At 24.9% G+C, this 23820-nt stretch overlaps 2 protein-coding genes across 2 annotated transcripts; one reads left to right on the top strand and one right to left on the bottom strand.

The window, feature by feature from the left end:
* Positions 1–15400: 15400 nt before the first annotated feature.
* Positions 15401–16950, bottom strand: OCT59_000169 (uncharacterized protein; the record flags this gene model as incomplete). The annotated part of the gene is made up of 2 exons (XM_066138638.1): positions 15401–16565; positions 16640–16950. The coding sequence occupies 2 exons, from the start codon at positions 16948–16950 to the stop codon at positions 15401–15403; spliced, it is 1476 nt and encodes a 491-aa protein (XP_065988116.1).
* A 3616-nt stretch (positions 16951–20566) lies between these two features.
* Positions 20567–22204, top strand: OCT59_000168 (uncharacterized protein; the record flags this gene model as incomplete). Its single annotated transcript, XM_025317228.2, has 3 exons — positions 20567–20907; positions 21187–21306; positions 21814–22204. 3 exons carry the CDS (start codon positions 20567–20569, stop codon positions 22202–22204), a joined length of 852 nt encoding a protein of 283 aa, XP_025178663.2.
* Between the last annotated feature and the right edge of the window lie 1616 nt (positions 22205–23820).

Genomic DNA, 23820 nt, shown 5'->3' with positions numbered 1-23820 from the left:
TGTAAATTTGTCCACATAACTTCCATGGTTGTGCCATCTTTCCCATTAATTTATAACCCACGTGACCTAAAAACATTCATCACCGCCGCCGCGCTTTTTCACTGTTGATATTTATTTTATCTGAGGGACCTCCCAAAATTATTTTTTTAACATCCCCTTAAATGTCACCGGTCACGTGGGTAGAATTTAATTATATGTTACGGTAAATGGTTGTGCCTAAAATTGTGACACAAAAGAAATCCTATTAAATTAATCATCATAATCATAAACACAAAATTTTTTTGGCAGTGTAACAAAAAAAGCAAGAACTTAATATTTAGAAATATGATTATTTGATTAGTTTGATCAGTCTTAATAGTCGATTTCAAAATTCAGTAATCAATAAAAAAGCAATTATTGAGAGTGAATATATAGAAAGTAAGTAACGGAAATTGGCTAAGTAAGTAACGTAAAGTCACATGATCTATTACGTTACTTCTCTTATATAAGTCTTCGATCACGTGACGGATTTATTATTTTTGATTGGCCAAATTGGCCACATGATCGCGTCATGTTTATTTGTTTATCGAATCTCGTTTTCAGTATAGGGTTCGTTTCCTCAGTTCTTTCAGTCTCAAGGTATTTTTCTTTCCTTTTATTTTTATTTCTGCTTACACTTTGTTTCTTACTAACTCTATATCATCATTTTTAGGTCCTTTAGTCCTTCCAGTTCTGCAATTAAGGTAATTAAGGTTCAGTTGTTTTTCTCGTTTCTTACTCATTTTTTAATTTTTTTTATTTTGTTTCTGTTTCATACTATTTCATTTTTCACTAATTTATTTCATTTTTTTTAGATATTTTAGTTCTTTCGGTTCTACAATTAATAAAGGTATGCTTTTTATTTTTTATTTATTTTTTTTATTTCGTTTTATCTTATATTTCGTTTCTTACTAACTTCATTTTTTTTTTACTTTATGGTTTTATTTTTTACTTGGTTTCCTATCATTACCCAACCTCTTATCATGATCATTTTTTATTTTTTGTCTCCCATCATTTTTCACCTCATATTACTTCTCGTTATTCGTCTCCCATTATTTTCTATTACATCTTTTCATTTTCCATTATTTCTTTTTCTCTCCTGTTTACTTCCCATCATTTCTTTTCGTTTCCCATCACTTCTCTTCATCTTCCATCACTCCTTTTCATCTCCCATCACTTCTTTTCGTCTCTCATCACTCTTTTTCATCATCCATCATGTCCTATTTCTCCTTTTTGTTTCCTATCACTTCTTATTACTCTTTTTTACTCCCTTTCTTCTTCTATTACTTTCCATTACTCCATTGTTATTTCTTTTTTTATTAGCATCTTATATGTATCATTTCATTAAAATAAATAGTGATTTTTTTGTTTAAAATCGAAAATGTGGGACTTAAATTTTAATATTTGCAAATAAAATTTCATTAAATAAGATTATTTTGAATAAATATATTTGCAATAAAATTTTAATTTAACCGATCAAAAATTAGCTGTTAAAAAATCAGCCATCAGCCGATTAATAAATTTACTTTATATATTATACATCATGTGACATATGATGTTTAGTGCCTTATTAATAATTACATGAAAAATTTTCGGTAACAAATTATTTTATTATAACTCTGTAATTGATTATACTTTTCTTTTTCTTGATTTTTATAATATAAGTCCATAGATTGCAAATTTTTTGATTTCAATCTAATTAATCCTGGACCACTATCAATCAATCAAAATCCTTTTACCTGATCCTTATTTGAATCAATTCCTTTTTGTATTGGTTAATGCAAATCTTATATCTTGGACAAGAAATTTTGAATTTTGGGATTGGATTATGTTGAAAGTGAAGAAGCAATTAAGAATTTATAATTTTTATTACATTATAAATTTTATAATTTTTATATTAGAAGCTTTCTTTTAAATGCTGATTAGAGTTCCAATCCGTCATCCGACGGATAATCACATTTTGACAGTTGTACGCTCATTTAATTAATATAAAAGAGCATTTTTTTTTTAAGGATATCCTAAGAGCATAATACAGTATATAATTTAATAAATAAACTTTTTTTTCAAAAATGAAAGTGAGGAGAAATTAGGAACGGATTAAAATATCATCCGAAAAATGAAAATTTCAATCCGACTAAGATTTCACCCCATTTATTTTATGTTCAATTAATTAAATAATGCATAGTCTGATCACCTTACATCGAATGCAGTTCCTAAATTATAAATTATGAAACATAAATGTCTCTTTCCAAAAATAAATGAGAAGAGATTGATCATCCGTCGGATGACGGATTGGAACTCTAATGCTGATAATAATTCATAATCTAGTAATCTTCTCTTTCAAAATTTATTAATTACGACATATTTCAAAATAATGAAAATGAAATGAAATAAATAAAATAAGCCTTTTTATTATGATTGCTAGGCAGTGTAATTTCGAATTACTATATCTTTTTTTTATATTTGATTTATGTCAATAAAGCAAGTTGACGTAATTAATGTTGTGCCCCAAGTTGACGATTGCCCCAAATCAACGATCGGCCTAAATTATCGGCCCATCTTTATAATGCCTTAAGAATTTTCAAGGCATTACTTTTCACATATAGTAATCATCGATGATTATCGTCAATTTGGGGCATATTGAGATTTGGGACACAACATATGTATGTAAAACTTGAGAATTAATATTTACGAAAGTTATTTAAAGAATAAATAGGTCGTAAAATGTAATCTTCACATTCCTTTAAAATGAAGAAAATTTAACACACAAATAAAAAATATACTCTAGAACAGATATTTTTATAAAAAAAAGAGAAATCATGTCATTAAAAAAAATTAGTTATTTGTAAATAAGTCATTTTTTGCAAGATCTTCATCATGAAATCTTTAGGTAGATCGGTCCACGTAATTCCATATGGATTAGTTCAGAAAATATGTACATTCCAATATATCCTACATGGATCTACGTCAAAAATACCATGTGTTTCGTCACAGGTTATTTGAAAATATTGGAACTATTCTATAATTCCACAATATTTAACCATGTGGATTTTACGTGAAAAAAAATTCCTGATGTTCTGGAAAGAAGCTCTCCATGGAAATGTCCTCTTGTTTTAATTTTCCCCCCCCTTTTTTTATTATTAATTTTTTTTTCCGGTCTTTTTTTTTTTAGATCGATCATCTAGTTGTTTAGAATTTTCACTTTCAAATTCTTTCCTTTTTCAACCTTTTTTTTCAGATTTTTTTTCTTTTTTTCAAACTTTCCTTTTTCAGTTTTTTTTTGTAATACGACATAAATCAGACAAAATGGTGTTTTTTTTAGGCTTTTTTACAGATGAACACAAATATAAAATGAAATTAACACGTTCATTTTTATAGAGATGTGGGGATTGATTTTAGAAGTAAATATTAGACTTTTATCTTTATTATTGATGGTAAATATCATATGAAAAGGGAGACTTTTTGATAATCTAATGTATAATATATTTACATATCAAAAATGTATATATAATCTGATAATAGCACAGGCAAATTAACTAATCACTTTTCTCAACGTGAAACTTTCCATTCCTCTAATCATTGTTGCCATAATTTGTATTATAGCACTTGAACAAATTGAAGCATTCAATGCTACTTTCGGTGTATTTGTGTTTTTATCTTCAAAGTTTGGGCTACAGATAATTCGGGTAATACCGTAATGGATACCGGCGGATGGATGAATTGCGAATATGGAGATCCAGATTTGACATTTCATTCTCGAGATATATCAGCTAATCCATACTACCTTCACGCAAAGGCTAAGGGCAGCACAAAAAAAAAACAAAAAATAGAGGACCATTTTATTATTTAACTTTGTTTGTATGTTATAGTTTTATTAATACTAATACAATATTTATATTTATTCTTAGTATTAAAATGTAATAAATAATATATAAAAATAATTATGGTTAATAGATTATTTTAATTATTTTCATAATAAATTATTAATAAAAAATCTATATAATTTTGAATATGAAGCACCGTCCACGTTAAAAGTCTGAAAATTAATCCCTGGATTTTCTGAGATAAAATTTGGATTAATCCGAGGATTAAGATAAAATATAGATTAATCCTATTTTCATCCCCGTATATTATCCTGCTTGTTATGTAATAAAAAACTAATTGACTAAAAATTTCTGCAACTTTCATTTTTATAACTTAACGTGTTCCTATTGATTCCTTCCATAAGAATAGCTTATTCAAATTATAGTAAAAATAATTCGGTTAAAGTTTTTTTTTATCAACAAATCATTATAATACACCAATACGCCACCACTTTCATAAGTCTAATTATAATTGATCATTTTTATTACTTTTATTAGGCAATAAAAAAAAAAATATTTTTGAAGATCTTAAGAATGGAAAAATTGCAAATAGTTTTTATTGACAATAAACACACTTTTTAGAATTCCAGAACTCTATGAAGCTAATTCGATTTTTCGGAATTCAAAAAATTTTCAATACTTAATTCTTTTTGCAAAAAATTTGATAAATTTTGATACTCTTCTATTACCATTTTTTTTTATTTAAGCTAATTAATAAATGATTAGTTTTTAATTAAAAAGATTAAAAAGAATAAACTAAATAATTCAGCGCAAATGATAATGAATGCAAATAAATTATAAACTTTTAGTAATTATCAATAACTTGGTTTCAGATTTCCAGTTTTCCACCTTTGATCAGCGTAGATTTACACGTGTAATTTTAGCACTGTAAATTCTACTATGTATACCATAAATAGGACCCAGAAATATATATAAAAGGGTCAGGTTTGAGTTTGCGTATTTTGAACTAAAAAAAAATCATGAAAATCTTTCCTTTTTTAGGTAATTTTGATAATGCCGGTTAGAATTTTATTTCCTAATATAGAAACCGACTGACATTATCATAATTCCGGCCCTGAAAAAATGCGTACAGCTCATAGTAAAAAAAATTTTTCATCACCTGACCCCTATATATATATTTCTGGGTCCTCCATAAATCCATAATACTCTAATTATGTTCCTATACTTATGGTATCGAATTATCTAATGAATTATTTCGGAAAACTTTTGCCACCGAGTATCAACGTAGTAATATAGCCAATGTTGTAATCAAAATCATAAGATTAATCATATATTATCAAACAAATTTTTAATTTAACATGAATTATTAACTAGAATTTATATTTACTTCACAAATAAGTTTCGTATTAAATTTTTCAAGACAAATATATTAATAATTAGTCTAGTCTTTTATAGAATATTTATTTTAAAGCATATTGATAGATTAATTTTTTCGACCATAAACAACATATCGTTAATTATCAATTATTTGTAATATGTCGAATGTTTTTTAAAATCAATAATTAAAATGGTAGTAATGTTTATGTATTTTTTTCAATTGAAAATTGCATATGTTGGTAGGGGGATTTTATCTTAACTACGGAGAGGTTCTTGGCGCAATTGTGAAAATTGTCTTATTTACTTAATTTATTTTCATCCTTTTTTTACATTTAACATTAGAATCACGATCTTATTTGTCCTTTTTCGAACAAAAAAAAAATGGAAATCTTAAAATTTCAAAATCCAGACATTCATTATCCCGACACTTTTTTATCCTGACACTTAATTTCCTCATGAATAAAAAATGATTATTAAATTCTAATCAGCAGGTTATTAAAAAAAATTATATCTTTATACGCAAAACATTACATTGACATCATTATAATGTTACAATAAAAAAACAAATACACATTTTGAATTTCAATTTGCTTCAAAATATGGGCATGATCTGCACAATTTTTTTTTTCCGGAAGTATTATAGTACTTATTATAGTGCTAGACAGGACAAGACAGGACAAGTTAATAAAATCCTCTTAGGTTCGAGAATTTGAAATGATCAGCCGGATTGACATGCTACGGCAAAATTGGTACTCAATGGTGATTAAAAATAGTTTGGATTTACGGTCACATTTTTAAGGAGTTGATCACACGGCAGCTGCTGTGTAATAAACAATATTAAACAATATTAAGCATCTTTGAAAATGAAGCGCAACAGAAGGACATTTAGATAATTTCAGTTATAATACGTAAAATCAAAAATTTTTATTTTAATGAAAAAGTAAACAAATATAAAAAATATTCAAAATTACAAATAATATTTTAAATTATACAAGATATTTTTTTTATGATACATATGATACAAGTTGATATAAAGAAATTTAATAGAAATAATAGCTCCAGGCCATTTCGTAACGAATAGTCATTAGGTATAATTTTTTGGTTAAAATTGATCTTCATGTGATAACCGAAGTCGTTAAGTCGTTTGTGCCGTCCCCATAGAAGAATTTTCCGTTTACATTATAGAGCATGAGTTTGTAGGATTACCATCAGGTTTTTCGGTTATTTCGGAAGTAACAATAACAATTGGTTTAGAGGTGATAGTTGTTGGATTCATTTTTGATTAATTTACTTGAGAAAGAATTTTGAGAATTTAATATTTATTTGATTTCTTTGATTAATTTGATTAGTTATTTTTTTTTGTTCTTTGAACTTTTTTCTTTTGATGGGATTTTACAAGGCGAAGCAAAGCGTATTTATAATAAATCAAACAAACAAATTTTAGGCTTTTAAAATATCTATTATCATCGTAGAAAATTAGAATTTTACATACTTTACATTGTTTTCTTATTATGTAATTTATTTTTCATTATTATTTCCTCCCCCATGCATTGTATTGTTTTGTTATTGATATTCTCCCTTTATGTTTCAAAATTGTCCAGGTCATATCGGGTATATCCTTTTTTAGAAATTATTTAAAGATTGGTATAAATCTATTATCTGTTATAGTAATAATATTCATGCGTTACGGATACGTCGGCCATATTCCCAACAAGTAAATCGACCGTCGCACAGATTAATTTTCTTGATTTTAAATTTTTTATTTGTACACGTTCATGCATAATTTGAAACTAAGTATTCTTTGCTTACAGTCATTGTCACGATACATTTCCGTGTGATAACGATAATAATTTATTTATGATATATTTAAATTAAACCTTACAAAATGAAATCAAAGCAATTATCATATATTATAATAATATGTTCAAATATATTCAATAAATCTTTTTGTTAATTGATGTGCTAGCTAGTATGTAAAAGATGTAAAAGTGAAAATCATAATATGTCTGGTTGAGCAGCTTAGCATAAAAATTTGGGATAGCTTGCAATAAAAATGGAAAAGTAATTTTCCATCAGATGAGTTTATTCCGGCAGCAGCAAGAGTTTTCACAATCATCTTATTAAAAAAAAAATGGGTAAATAATAGATAAATAATAATATTAAAAGCAAAAGTGATGATTGTTTGATTAATTTTGAACAATTTTTAAAAATGGTTAATTGGCTTATTTTTATTTTTATTTTTTTTTTCATTATTATTATTCGATTACTGATTATCATAAATTCTTAGCAATGATTCTTATTATCTATAGCTTATTTGTCTCTTTGTAAATATTCCCCTTAGTGTTTAGTGTTTCATTTTACGTAAGGTAGTATAATATCACGTGATTGATAATCATTTGTTTTTGTACCTTTTTAAATACAAAAAAAAAAGTGTGTTCTAGATCCAGGTTGTGTCACTTTACGGGAGCACAATCTGATCCTATCAAATGACCTCTATCGAAAACAGCACGTTCTTGATAATTCTTTTATGGAGCTAAAAATAAATTAATTTTTACAGAAAGTTGTGTAGCAGGTAGTACTCAAATGGGTAGTACTCATATCAGGGATAAATCTATACGAATGTAAAGTTATTTATAAATAAATAAATATTTAGTTTATATTTAGAACATTATTATTCTTGAAAGTTTTTTATAGAATATTTACAAATTGAAAAAATGTTTGTAAAGAAATAATAAAAAAAAAGACGTGTAGTACTAGTTGCGAACTTTTCTTAGCGATCATCTAATACAAAAAAAAACCATGATCTTTGATCTGCAACATATAAAATGATCATACCTAAAAATTTTTTTAAAAACAAGTTAAAAATATTTTTTCTTTAACCTTTTTGCATCATTACATTCTTTTATTTATAAATTATTATTGATATGTTTTCCTATTGTAATGTATTTAAATTTTGTGGCTCTACATAATATTCTATGAACTACAAACAGTTTATTTTTTAAAAAATTAAAAAATTTTTGTTAAAATATTAGCATTTTTTTCATTTGTTACAAGCCTAATATATAATATAATTTTGAAAAATCACGCTTAAAATAACGTAAAGGTGTAATTTATTCAATCAAATATACAAAAAATATGTGGTGATAACAAAATTATTGTATTTTAACGAAAATGTTTTGAATAAAACCGTTGTGAAAACGTTTTTTATATAGTTTTAATTAAAAAACAGTTTCACAATATTTTTTTTTGATAATTAAATAAAAATGTTGCGAAACGTTTTTTTGATAAATGATCTAATAAAAAACGTTTCACAACTTTTTTTTTGAAAATTTGTTAAAAAAGCGTTGCGAAAATGTTTTTTAATAGAAAATTTAATAAAAAAAACGTTTCGCAACTTTTTTTTTTTTGATAATTTATTAAAAAATGTTGCGAAAACGTTTTTAATAGAAAATTTAATAAAAAGAAACGTTTCACACCATTTTTTTTTTGCTAATTTGTTAAAAAACGTTGCGAAAACGTTTTTAATAGAAAATTTAATAAAAAGAAACGTTTCACACCATTTTTTTTTTTGCTAATTTGTTAAAAAACGTTGCGAAAACGTTTTTTTAGATAGTTTAATTAAAAAAAAAACGTTTCGCAACGTTTTTTTTTTGATAATTAAATAAAAACATTCTTATTTATTTTTTTATTTAAATATAAAAATATTATTTAAAATTTATATTGTATAAATACATTTTCTAAAGTAAACTGAATTCACAATTTATAATATTAAATAATACTTATTTAAAACTATATGAAATATGTTTTATATCTTAAAAACTACATTGACATATTTTACACATTTACATAAAATCCATGTTGGGTCCTTAAAATTATATAAAATTTGTATGTAAATTTTATATAGAACTTTTCATATAAAAAACATCTCCTTTCACTGCTGTACAAAAAATAACAATTCTGAAGGTATGATAAAATTAAGATACTAAAAAATTTGCATAATTAACTCAATTATGGTTGAAAAATATTTATTATAAATTCAAACTGAATGTCATGATTTTATTAGAAATGAACAAGTTCAAAATAATTCACATTTCATATATTTTATATTTTATAGTCCTAACTCCCCTTTAGTTTTTATTTAATATAAAGCAAAAAAACTGAAGTTTATTTTTTTTTTTTAACTAATAAGATTAATAAATTAACAAGAGGAAGTGAAAAAGACGGGGAAGGGAAAGGGTGAGACTGTGAGAAAGGAAAAGGTTTGTTAAAGTTTAAAAAAACGTGGCTGATCTGTCACGTCAATCACGTGATACATAATTTCAGAGCGAAATTAGAATTTTTTTTTTCCTGCTTGACATAAAATAAGTTTGATTTTTTTCGTTACTTATAAAGATGATCAACTGGTCCTAATAAATATTGTGTATTTGCATCAAAAAGATTTTTTTTCTTATTACGTGATCAGCATAGAAAATTTTCTGTGTACACTATTAGAAAATTAGTTATGGTTTAGACAACTTTTAAGGCAACCTCAAACTTGCCAAAATTATTAGAATTTAGAACATTTTAAATAATGAATTTAAAGATGTGATTTTATTTTTGTAATTTTTAGAATACACAAATGATAAAATACAGATAGGTATGGCACGTAATTTAAAACAACATGTTCTAAAACAGTTTTCGTTTTATTATATATAAATTGATTTTTTAACCTAAATTTAAGATTTAAAATTTATAATATCGAAGTGTTTTAAAACATTTTTTAACTTTAACACATGTTTTAAACCACCGAAATCGTTTTAAAACATGTCCCTAAATACAGAATACAAGACAAAATATGTAATAGTGATTCGAATATTAAGTAATTTGATAATATAATAACACAAATAAACTAACGAAATATATATATATAAAGTACAATGAATAAATAGAATTTAAAAGTTGTAAACTATAGACAAATTATAGACAAATGATTATTTAACAATACATAAATGTTTAATTTCCAATCAGATCTGACGATAAAATTCGTAAATGTAAAGAATTTTATTTTATTACATAATTGTACAGCCACCAGATTCACCCGGTTTTTCAGTGGCTTCAGCAGTTGCGATAGATGGAATGGATAGTTTAATGGTAACTTCAGTTTGATTCATTTTGTTAGGAAATTTAAAGAATTTAATTGATTTTAAGAGTTTGAATTATGCGAAAAAAACTATCAAAGTATTTTTTTCTTTTTCTTTTTTTTTTTGATTGAATTTTAATTTTTTGTCTTCTTAGGAAAATTTTTTGCTAATTTATACTTTTTCATACTTTTGGATTTTAATATTGTGTGCATTTACGCATGTCTCCGTGTTTGAAAAAACAATTAGTAATTGATCTACAATACGTCAAATTTTTAGTTACACTTTTTAGGAGCTGAAACATCACAAACATACAAAAGAATTTCATACAGACAATATTTTCACCATATTTGTGTGTTAACAATATTTTTTTAAAATTCAGTATGAGTATTGTCCTAAAATACTATATCATTATATTTTTTTTTATATATTGTTGTATTATCTTTATCTATTATTTGAAATCATTGCAATCATGTGGTGTCACGTTAAGAATCCTTTGAATTGTGTAATTGTGTAGCTTTTCTCCCGCTCGTCAGTTATGTTACACAAACAAAAATGAATAGTATTCCTAAAGGAAAATTTTTGGTTACATTAATTTCCAAAAAGGAAATATTGTCTCACGTCGCTTTTCAGCAACAGGGATGTTCCGATTGTTCCGCCTTTTTTTTTATTTTGTAGGTACCTATCTGGACAATTCAACGGTAAATGTTGATCTGTAGAATTTATATAAAATAGTCACCTTTTCTTAGGTGACAATGTCAATAAATGATCGGCAAATTCGTGATGAAGAAATTAAAATTAAATGTAAAATTTTTTTAAAAGAAAAGGATCTTTTTTTCGTCATGTGGGAAAATCCAAAAAAACTGAAAAATATTTTTTTTTTAAAAAAAAACAATGACGATTTCTAAAAAGCCAATGATGATTTCTCATGTGAGGAATTTTTATAGCCTTAACAAATTTTTTATTGGTTTAGTTTAATTTCGTTGCTATAAATCTGTCATTTAATTCGAAATTGTATTAGGATTAGGGCTGCCCAATTAAGCTAATCAATGGCAAATGATGCGCCACTTTGAATCCTATATAAGAATCTGTAGCACAGGGCGCAGGCACATGATGTGGACGATCCAATTTAAATCCACCTTTTTATGCGGGGTAGTCTAAACGTTATGGGATTTTTTTATAAATATAGATATAGATTAATCATAATTTCAGTAAACATTATCTGTTATAGTGGTGTCAAATTTGCGAAGTATAATTATTAAAATTAATAAATATTAATAAAAATATAATTTTTGAAATAAAAACATTAAAATCGTGACAAAATTATTACGTCTAAAAAAATAATATAAAAATTAAAAAAAAAAAGATATCAAGTGTCGGTATAATAAGTGTCAGGATTTTGAACTTTCGAGATTATGATTTGTCAAGGATTGTGACTTGTGAGCGTTAAGTTTATGTTATAACGGGATTCTGATCATTGGGATTTTGAGCAGCAGCTCACTTCATTAAAAGACGTTTGACCAACAAAAATTTCACCGATAACACAGTACTTGACAATTAATCACCTGGCCCACATTACGACATAACTCTGGCCTCGCGTGTTGTCAGTAAAGTAAGCCTCGATTATCTTTGTTGTTATTTTATTAAATAAACTCTACATTCTACAATAGATGCAATTTATCGAATCGTATTTAAGATCACCATTTAATTTTTACTTTTAAAAGAGAAAAATGAAAAATGGCCTTAAATATATTTAAAATAAAAACCATGAATTTAAGTTTTCATTAAATTATTATAAAGTTATATACTAGAGAAGAATGACGTAATCATTTATGCGATGTAATGCACATTCAATTATTTTACTTGATAGATCAAAATATTTTCGTACAAGATTTTCGAGTATACATATAAACTGTACTGTACGAATTACGACTGTACGATTTTTTTTTCGTACAGTACAGAATTTTTAATCACGTGATTTATCACGCGTACATTTAATTATTTGTTTATCAGATCATCTACCTTTCGTTACATACTTTTTTTTCTATTTTTATTTTCTTTCGTGATCAGTTACTATTCTTTACTTTTTGAAATGTAATTACCATAATGTTTTTCTTTTTATTAGAACAACTTGTAATAACTTTTCTCGAGATAGTTCTAGATACAGTTTAAGGTATTATTTTGCTATTTTTCTTTATTTTACTCTTTATGTTTTGTTGACCGTTTTTTCTTTAGATAGTTACAAGATACTGTAGTTTCTTCTTTTAAAACAGGTCTAACTACTAAGAAAACGAAGTACTGTATGTCTTTTTTTATTATTATTTGTTTACTATTACTTCTTTTTTTGAAACTTATTAATCATTTTTTTTCTTTTTTATGTGTGGTGATTCTTCATTTTTTTTATTGTTTTTCATTCTTGACGCTTTATTCCTTTCCATTATTTTCATTCCTAACACCTCTCTTTTAATGTTTATTCATTTTAACTCCTCTTCTTTATTGTTTTTCGCTTTTGACGCCCTCTTTTTATTGTTTTTTCATTTTCATTCCTGACGCCTCCTTTTTATTATTTTTTGTTTCTAATGCTCCCTTTTACTGTTCTTTGATCTTTTTCATTTATAATACCTCTCTTTTGATGTTTATTCATTTTTAACTCCTCCTTTTTATTGTTTTCGGTTTTGACGCTCTCTTTTTATTGTTTTTAATTCCTGATGCTTTTTTTTATTGTTCTTATTTCTGATGCTTCCCTTTTATTCCTTTTATTGTTCTTTGATCCCGATACCTTTCTTTTGCTGTTTTTTCATTCCTAATGCCTTTTCGTTTTTGACACTCTCCTTTAACTGTTGCTTTTTCTTATTTTCATTCCTGACATCTCTCTTTTGCTGTTTATTCATTTCTAACTCCTCTTTTTTATTTTTAATTTCTATATTCTTCGTTCTGATGCTTCCATTTTTATCATTCTTCGTTCCTGGTTTCTGTTGTTTAATGCCTCTCTTTGTTATTTTATTTGAAACGCTTTCCTTTTACTATGGTTCCTTTTCATTGTTATTTATCATCCTTACTTTTATCATTACCTTCTCCTTTTTTTATTTTTCTAGATTCAAGAAGACGATTCCTGAATATAAAAAATGTTAGATTAATCATAATTTATGAAAAAGTTCACCTAGAAATAAAAAATTTTAAGAAAATTGTTTTTAAATTAAAAAGTAAATGTAAATAATCAGTTATAAAGTATAGTAGTAAATAAATTTTTTTTTTTAAATAAGGAGTGTGTGAATTGTACAATTTTGAATTAAAATTTAAATTTATTACAAAATAAAATTGAGCTAATTAAATAATTGGTATTATTATGTACTGTACGAATTTGATACAAAATTTTGTATGGTACTAATTATACAGTATATGTAAATTTTTTAATTTTATCGTTATACGCAAATATAATATAAATTATAAGTATAGTGATAAACAGTACTGTACGAATTTTTTTAATTTATCGTACAGTACAATATAACGCTTTATATAGTACTGTACTGTACTGTACGATAAATTTTTTTAAAAAAATTCGTACAGTACAGTTTAGCAGTTCGTACAGTACAGTTTATCTCTATACTGAAGATTTTCTTGAAGAAAAAGTATGGTAAAATAATTTTAGAAAATCACACATACGATATTTCCGTACATCTTAATTTAAATAAAAAAAAAAAGAATTTTAATAAAATCTTACATGAGAAATTTTTATTAGAGAAGATGATTTTAAATTGACATATATGGGAAAGTTTAATTGACAAAACATCTTTATTAATACAAATGATGTAAATGATTGGACGCAAAGTGAAAATCGACATGATATAAAAATTGGGTTATACCATTATGAAAAATTGTACCTAAATAAAATATTAGAATTCGTATGGATTCAAATTATAAGTATTCAGTAAAGTATGATTTGATCTTAATTATATCTGGGTAATTGATATATTCGTAAATTGGATTTATAAAAAGAAAATTCTGATTGTGACAAAAAAAAAGTAGCATTTTGCGCCAGTGTAGATTTATATCTTAAAGAAAATCTACCATGATTAGCTTTTTCAACAAAGGTCTATCAAAAAAGTAAATCAATTACCGTGTGTTATATTGAGTTCGTTTATTATCCTTAGGCCAATTAAAAAAACGTGATTACATTTTTATCGAAATCCATAAAAAATTTTATTTATTTCTTTTTTTTACTACCGCAAATTTTAAGGCACAATTTCTCATAGTTTAAAGCAAAATTGGGTAATTGGTTACCGATTGGTGACTTTTGAATCAAAGTTCAAATTTTTTTTTATATGTAATCCTATATTTTATCTACTGTAGTTTCTCCCTTTTGATGAATTTATAAATGCAGTTTGAAGTAATAATAGTAGTAGCAGAGATGTTTTGTGTATAATTTTCGAATGACAAATATTATTTGGAGTTAGGACTGTTACTTTGAAAAAATCAATGTATTTAAAGTATTAAATCCATTAGCATGAAATAATGAAATACTGTAGGATGTTCCTATTTTTTTTTTTTTGATTCCTAGATTTTACCTAATGATTAATAAGGATAGCTGGGGCTTAGTATTCAATTGTCAAAGTAAAATTCTTGGGACAAACTACTACGAAAGTTATTGCTAAGGATACTTTCATTCGTCATAGTTTTTTGTTGATCGTAGTAATTAGATATGGGTTAGCCGAACCTAATAGGACATTTTAAAAAGGCGACATTTACATGCTTATGTCAAACATATAGAAAGGGAGATAGGATAGTGTTTCACATCAAAAATATGAATAACATAACAAAAATGAATCTTATAACATCTGGGAAAATTATCTTCTCTTTTTAACAATCATAAAAACCATGTAAATTCTGGAATATTAAATTTTAACTGAAAGATCTTAATAAATCAAAAGAAATATTTTATTTTCATACTTGGTCGTATTCATAATCACAACAACCACCTCTACTAGTTATAATAATTTTTTGAATTATACAATCGTACAAAACTTAAAAATTTAAACACAACTTCCTGACAAATTATTTGAACTATTATTCATCATGAATCTGAAAGACTTCATATTCTTCTATAGAAAATTTATCTTCTGTCTCTCTGATCTGTTTTTCATAAGATTTCTTTCGACAATAACTAAGATCATTTTTTTTAAAAGAAGTTTCACAATAATACCATCCAAAAATAATAAGGTCCTCATAACCAAATGATGGTCCATATATATCATCGTTATATATAGCATGACCTTCATCCTTTACACGACTTAAAATGTAATCATCGATATTATCATCATCTTTAAAAGAAAATATAAAACTATCTTTAGTAATCCCGTAATTATAATCAGATTTCCATTCAGTCGGATTATATCCTCCAAGAATTTCATTGCTGTCTTTCACTTTAATAATCGTTATAGTACGAGATTGATTATCACAAATTTCATGAAATCGTTTAGCTGTAAATCCATCACGAGATCCACGAAAAATTAATTTGAATTCATATGAATTTGTTAATTCATCTGTAATCTCTAATCTATCAATCCATTTTGAAATTAATTCAGCATATTGAATTGTAATGATTTTTGAGTCTATAATTTTAGAACATTTAATTAATTGCGGTTCTGACTTGTTATTTGAATTTTCTAAAAAGTATTTAATTGTATCTTCATAAATCTCTTCAGAAATAATCTTTTTGTATGGAAATACCTTATTCAAGAATTCTTTAGGAGTAAATTCAGTAAATTTAATTAAAGGAATAAATTGTTGTAAAGCTTTTTTTAAAACATTAAAATCATCATTTGAATAACTTGAAGGATCTGACGAAAGTCCAGGATTTTTTGCAATACCCCATTTAAGTACATGCTCCCAAATTTGAACTTCACATATTTTAACTTTAATATGTTGAATAAGAGAGATCAAAGCTTTTTCTGAAATTGAAGTAAAATCAAATGAATGGAGAATTTTTTCTGGTTGTTTAGATATTATCTCTGTGCAAAACTTTTGAAGATCCAAGAAAGAATCATTTTCAAAGCTTGTTTGATATATCAAGTTAAAATTTTGTTTCATCCAGTACGGCTTGTTTTCAATTAAAAATGATTGTAAATAGGGAATTAGTTCCTGAATATTTAATTCGTTAGCGGCAATCAAGATTTTGATAATATCTAAAATATCATATTCTATTAAAGAAATTTTTCCACTATAAATATATCTAAAATAAAAACAATACGTTGATAAAAAAAAATAATAATGACTTTTTATAACAATTAGTTTATTCTTTCTTACCTTAAAATTATTTGAAAAATTTCAGGTAAAATATTCGGTAATTTAATATGTGTTAAAGTTCCGTAATTGCTCTTTTTATTAGTTGATAAAATACTTTTCAAATAAGGAGAACGATAATTTAAAATAACCATATGAGCACGAAAAATTTTTACGTGAGGGTTATTACCAACTTCAATTGTAATATCATAATACTCTTCGTCGTCTAAAATTTCAAGGAAATTTTGAGATAATTTTGGTAAAAATTCATTGTCTGCTATTATATTTGTCAAGAACAAAATTACAAGAATAAAAACAATTCTGATGAACTTCATTATAAAAATTATAAAACAACAATAGTATATTTTTATTCTATCAAAATGAAGCGGAAAATAAAGAATATTGCCAATCCTAATTTGTAAAATGGTTCAACCTTATATTGCAGATGAGCAGATCGTAACACAATAATCGGATAAATTAATTGGACCGGTTAATTTGCCCCGGTTAATAACTACTGACGTCAAAGTTAATTTCACCGATCATCTGATATACTGTAGATAAATGTAATTGTTTTTATATTTGAAATTTTGATAAAAATCTCTATTTCATTTTGTTCCTTTCTTTTTCCTCATGTTTTTATTATAGTACTTTCCATACTTGTTATTAAAGAAATAATATTTGGTCAAACAATAACTGGTAGAGCGATTAAATAAATCTGTTGTTATGAAATTTTCAGTTTAGTAAATTAAAATAAATTTAAAATTAAAGTGAGTAAATTAAATAAATTTATGATAAATGTATTGATATTAAAAAAAATTTATCAAGAAAAAAATAAATAATAATAATTTCACAAACTCATTCATAAAACATATGGTTTCTAATAATTACATATATAATTTGTGTTATCATTTTAAGGAAATGTTTGGTGTTTTAATTACATGAAAAATACAACAGTTAATATATTTTAGTCAGATTTATTAGAAACCTTTATTCTCATTATAGTATGATAATTTGTGAGATTCTTCTTTTGATTCCTATATTTGACATGAGTAGAATAAGGTTCTTTTATATACAGTAAGTGTTTCCAAACAAGCAATTTAATCTTGTTTTAATACAATTTTCATGTACTCCTAGTTATTATTCTAAGTGCTGTGAAAAACTTGATATTTTTGTAAATATACTTATTTAAATTGGTAATGAGAGCGATTACTGATAGAATATATATCACTATTTACTATTTTATTTTTACCAAAATTATTATGGAAATTGAAAAAAAGTGTTTTCGATGTTTATAAGGACAAAATCAAACAAAATTATTTAAAATATTCGTAAAAATGAGTTTATATGCAACAACTACTGTAAAGCCGTGACCAGAATCTGTTGATATTTCCGATTGTGGTAAATAACTAATATTACTAACATTACTAACGCTCATGGTTAAAAGATCATATTATTATAAATAGATCACGTGTAAAGCGAATTCTTTATTAAATTGTATTGATAATAGTATACTTTTTTAGTAGTTAAAATACATTACTTTGAATGATTAAAGAGATAAAAAATTTTAACAGTTTCCATTCCAATTAGTCTTTTTTATTCTGCTATTCGGTCTTTACTCTTTTACAGTTTATTATAACAATATGATTTTACAATTAATATTTGTTTGGTTGAATGTAGTCATGTGCCTACTGCGGCCTTCAATTTGCGATGGACTTTTTTTAACAGTTTCCATTTACCAAGTATATTTTATTATAATTATATTTTATAGGAATTGAAACCTTATTGGCATGTTATCAATAATATTAATAAGTTATAAATCATATATAGCACATTTACTATGGTGATGACGTGAATTTTACGCTTTTACGTATTAAACAATGTGTATAATAACCATTATTATTTTACTACATTATTACAGACAAAAAACCCTATATTATTAAACTTTTTTACTTTCAACTGAAGATCATCAATTAACCCATAATAAAAGTAGGATTTTTCTTTTGAACACGTCCTTATCCTTAATTTTTTTCTTGTTATATATAAATATAATTTTAACATTGTTTGAACTACAGTATTTTTCTTATAATAATCAAAAGAGACGCATGCGATTTGTGTTAATTCCGTCTGGAGCTACATGCATATTTTGATTTTTTTAGAATATGTCATTGAAGCTACTAATGCAGGATAAGTTAAGCTATCTTTATGTGCTATCCTTGCAATAAAATTTTTTAAAAAGAAAATGGGGAATGATCCGTTTTACTTAAATTTATCCATATTATTTTTGATAAATCATCAAATTATATATATTAATATTTAAAAATGGATGTTACAATCTCCTGAAGTTTGTTATACCAAATTAGAATTTCGTTGCACTCCAGAAATTACAAATTATTTAAGAGAGATGTATACTAAAATCTTGTTTTTAATAAATGTTTTTGTTATAATAGTTAGCCGAAAAATAACTAGCCGTGACGTGATCCGGACCCGGCTCAGGCGCAGATCGTTGTGGAATCCCAGTGAATTTTCTGCGATTAAACCGGGTCTGGATGATTGGCAATCAGAGTTAATAGAATATTAATTAGTAGTTCTCTTGATGGCTTGGTGTTACATTTAAAAATTGATCATTCTCGAATTATTGAAGATATTTGTTAGACATTCATAAAACCGATAGACCTTTGGAATTCGGCTCCATTTTTCGACCATTATGATTTTATAGATCCAATTTCTACAATTTCTAACAATATTTAAAATAATTTATATCTAATAAAAAATATGTTTATAGATATAATTTAAATAATTAAATATATACTGACTTACATTAATAAACTTTATAGCAATTAAAATAAAAAATTATAATAATTGGTAAATATTATTATTGGAGAAAATTTGTAAGTTTATTTATATATTTTCTTTATAAATTTATAATGTAATATATATATATCATGTTAAAGTAAACTTCTATAAATATGTGATGTATTAAAATAATAAATTGTATTAATTGGTAAATTATCATATCAATGATAAATTTTCATATAATTTTCTTTACAAAATTTTCATATAATATTTATAAAACAAGATGTTTATATACTTTCATATATCAAATAAATAATAAAAACAATATAAATATCTTTATATATGTCCGATTTTTATTGGATATCTAAATACAATGAAAAAAATTTTTTTTTTTTTTGGTTAAATATACCAAATTGCTAAAAGTTAAATTGCATTAACTTACCATCCATCAAGTGTAAATTATAAAAAGATAATACACAGCTTGTTGGATTGTATTGAAATGTATTAAATGGTGGGAGTTTTATATCTTTAGGATTAATAAATAATAAGGTATTAACATTTCTTTGAAAATAATTTAAATATTTCTAAATGCTGAATTGCTAATAACTCCCCTTCTATTGATGATAGAAACAATCTAACATGTCTTGATGAGACAAAGCTAACATTTTTTTCTATGATTACTGGATGATTGGTTAAAATATTTAGATTCATAACGCTGGCCAAATTTACAAAAACGGACATAAATGTCCATTTTTATAATTCCGGCCCAAATTTTATTGGGCGAAATTATATTAATTCTGGTCAAGTTTACAAACCGTTTTTATAATCCCGGTCAAATTTGAAAACCGACATTTAAGTCCGTTTTATAATTCCGGCTAAATTTTGCTGGGATTAATTCTGGCCAAACTAATGTGATATTGGTTAGTTGTTTGGACAGATTGGACCAATGATCTCGTGGGCTAATCTGCACGCCCACTTAGCTTAGAGACTATGTCGATCATTTGGCTGGGGGTGGGAATTTTATTTGAATTAGTTAAAAAAGGAACGATTTACATAATATTTTTGGTCATTTATGTAGCACAACAAACGCTACTAAAATTAATAAATTTATTCCATTTTTTAAAAAAAAGTCACTCCTTTTCAATTTTCTTCAACAACATGGCATGTTCAAAAATATTTTCAGGAGATTTACCCGAATTAACAAATGAAATTATACAACATCTTAGAAAAGATTTTTCAACATTGTATTCGTGTATTTTAGTTAATAGGTTATGGTGTCGTTTAGCGATTCCATTATTATGGGAAGACCCTTTTTGTATTCCTACTCAAAATTATAGTTATATTGAAATTTATTTATCCTATTTAAAAGAAGATGATAAAGAAAAATTTAATGAATATGGAATTATTAATAACTTATTACCCTCAAATACATTATTATTCAATTATCCTAGTCTTATTAAATATTTAAAAACAACTAGAATTTGTTTTTCCGTTGAAACGTGGGTTGGTACTTTAATGAATGATAATCCTGAGAAACTAAAAAAATTAGTTTGTAGATCATTATTTGAAATTTTCCTTGAGAATGAAGGAAATTTACATTCTTTTGAATTTATAATGCTTACAGATAATCATTTTGCATATTTTAATGATACTATAGAATTAATTTTACAAAATTCAATTTTTACTTACAATATTAAACATTTAACACTCCAAATTAATATTCGAAATAATGCCATGATTATCATTCCTTTATTAAAATTTTTATATTCTAATTGTAGTTCAATTTCATCAATTGTGTTCGATTTTCATATAACTAATGACAACAATCGTTCTTTAATTGAAAAATGTTTATTACAAATAATTATTTCACAACATAATCTCAAAAGAATTTCATTTGGGTATCATACTAAAAATTTATATAATCCATTTTTATCACTAAAAAATTCTAATTGTTCTAATACTTTAAATACAATTATATTTAATGGTATTAACTTTAAAAATATAATTACAATTTTACAAGAAGTATTTGATCAGTTGAATGTTTTAGAATCTATTCATATTCTTTATTGTGATTCTTTAAATTCTGATTTTGTTCAACAAATTATTAAAGTTACTAAGCCTTTTAAATTGAGATCTTTGTTTATGGGTGAAATATTACACATTGAATCATTACAATTTCTATTACAAAAATGTGGTGATTATTTAGAAAATTTTGAAATCTTGGATTTTGGATATATAGGCGAAATATATAAAGAACAAAGACGACAATTACTTAAGTTAATTATGAAATATTGTACAAAAATTAGATACTTTTTTTCAGATAAATTTGATGATATTAATATTTATCAATTAATTGAAAATATTGGACAAACTATTACTTATATTACTGTTATTTTGGGTATTAGGAATGATTGTGATGAATTATTAAGTTCAATTGTATTACGAAATTTAGGACAAGTTCTTCCTACTAAATTAGAATATTTAAGTTTAACACTTTCATTTAATATAAGCGATTTTGAAATATTTTTAAGAAATTTTCAAAATACTTTTATCAAGAAATTATTAATTAGAAATATGGCAAAAGATGATGATAAAATTATTTTATCTTACATTAAGGAATATATTATGAAAAAGAAAAGGGTTAAATATTTGGCGTTTTCAGAATATTGTTCTAATGATTATACGAATAGAGAATTGTTTTTTTCAGATGATGAAGTAAGTGAATTTAAATTACATAATGTTATAGTACAAAAAAGTTCTGTTTTATGTATTTCTGATATAAATGACATTATTTAAAATTTTAATAAATAATAACTGTTTACACAATTTAATGAACTTGCATATGTATTCTTTAAATGAAAATTGTATTACAATTTATTAACGTAAAATCTACCAAGTTTTTTTCTGTTGTAATAATCTCGTAAATACATCCATTTGAGTAATTCGGATGTTTGATAAAGATTTGGCCTATATATTCTAATGGTGAACATTTTTTAACCAATTAATATAAAATATAATTAGATGGTAAAGGAAACTAAACGTTGAATTTTTGTCATCATTCAAGCTGCTAATATTTTCAAATATTTAATAGTAAATAATCACCGGATTTCAATTGGATAAATTAACAATTCTTGAATAAAGTCAATAAATTTAATAAAATAACAATAAAGAACGTGTTAAAATAAACCTTGACAGCCTGACTAAAAGTATTTTCAATAAAATATCAAGGTAATGAATTATATCTTTTTTTTGACGATTTCATTGTGAAAAACTTGTGATAAATGTTTTGTGAAACTGATAAATCGGATAGGCATTCTCTTGTGATATGACAGAGTTGAGTGCCTGGATGGATTATTAATCTTTAATAAATATTTTCAACGTATCAAATTTAGATAACAAAATTATCATTTACCGAGATCCAATAGGTGAAATTTTAGTCTAAAAATATTTAATTTCGTTTTAGATTGATTTATGAAGTTTATTAACTACTATAAATTAATATATCACTAAGCCACAAAATTATTATTGGCATGATTAGACAACTTTAAAAAGAAAAAATTTGATACGAGGGATATTCCTACCTGTCACAATGTAAATTCGATATGTTAGCATATGTAAACTTAATTTTTTCCAATAATACATAAATATGAAATAAAATTTTCATTTCTCAAATTTCCTCATTTATAATACTTTTACTGATCTAATCCATAAGCAAAATATCTTGATCCTAACCTTAATACAATAATAATATTATGCACCTCCATGTAAATATACTTTAAGTATTTTCTTTATCATAATACTTTATATTCTTTTCAGAACAATGTTGTGAATCGTGATACTATGAGTTCTTCTTCCTGAACATTTTCATTTCAGATTCATTGTCAATATCACTGGGTTTATTATCATTTCGTCATATATGCCGTGGGAGAAATCCTGGGTATTATTCATCTAGATATATATTAATAAAATTCTAGTTTAAAGGAAAGTTTTAAAGAAAGATGCAAAATTAAATACTCGTGACAATTTACAAAACATGAGACATATGGTCGAAGTAAAAAGTTTTCATTAGGTTTTGTAAAAAAAAAATGTAAACAAATTAAACAAATTTAATACAATTATGAGCATCCATTTGTACAAATATTTGTAATAAACTTGTAATATCTTCACACAGTATTTAAGATAAATTCATTATAAACTTGTGATGTTTTTATGTAAAATTCAAAGGTAATCTGTTATATACTTGAAGTAAATTTGTATTTTATCATAGTGACATCTTTTCTATAACAAATAATTTAAAAATATTACTAAAAAAAAAATTCTGGAGACCTTAAAATAAAAAAAAATGAGAATATATAAATAAACACTATTAGAATACATTGAGAATATAATTTAAATGGAAACAAAGTACCTGT

This window comes from Rhizophagus irregularis, chromosome 1 (genome assembly GCF_026210795.1).
Source record: "Rhizophagus irregularis chromosome 1, complete sequence".
Taxonomy (NCBI): Eukaryota; Fungi; Glomeromycota; class Glomeromycetes; order Glomerales; family Glomeraceae; genus Rhizophagus; species Rhizophagus irregularis.
Note: the sequence above shows the minus strand (reverse complement) of the source record. Positions and strands in the feature narration are given on the sequence as shown.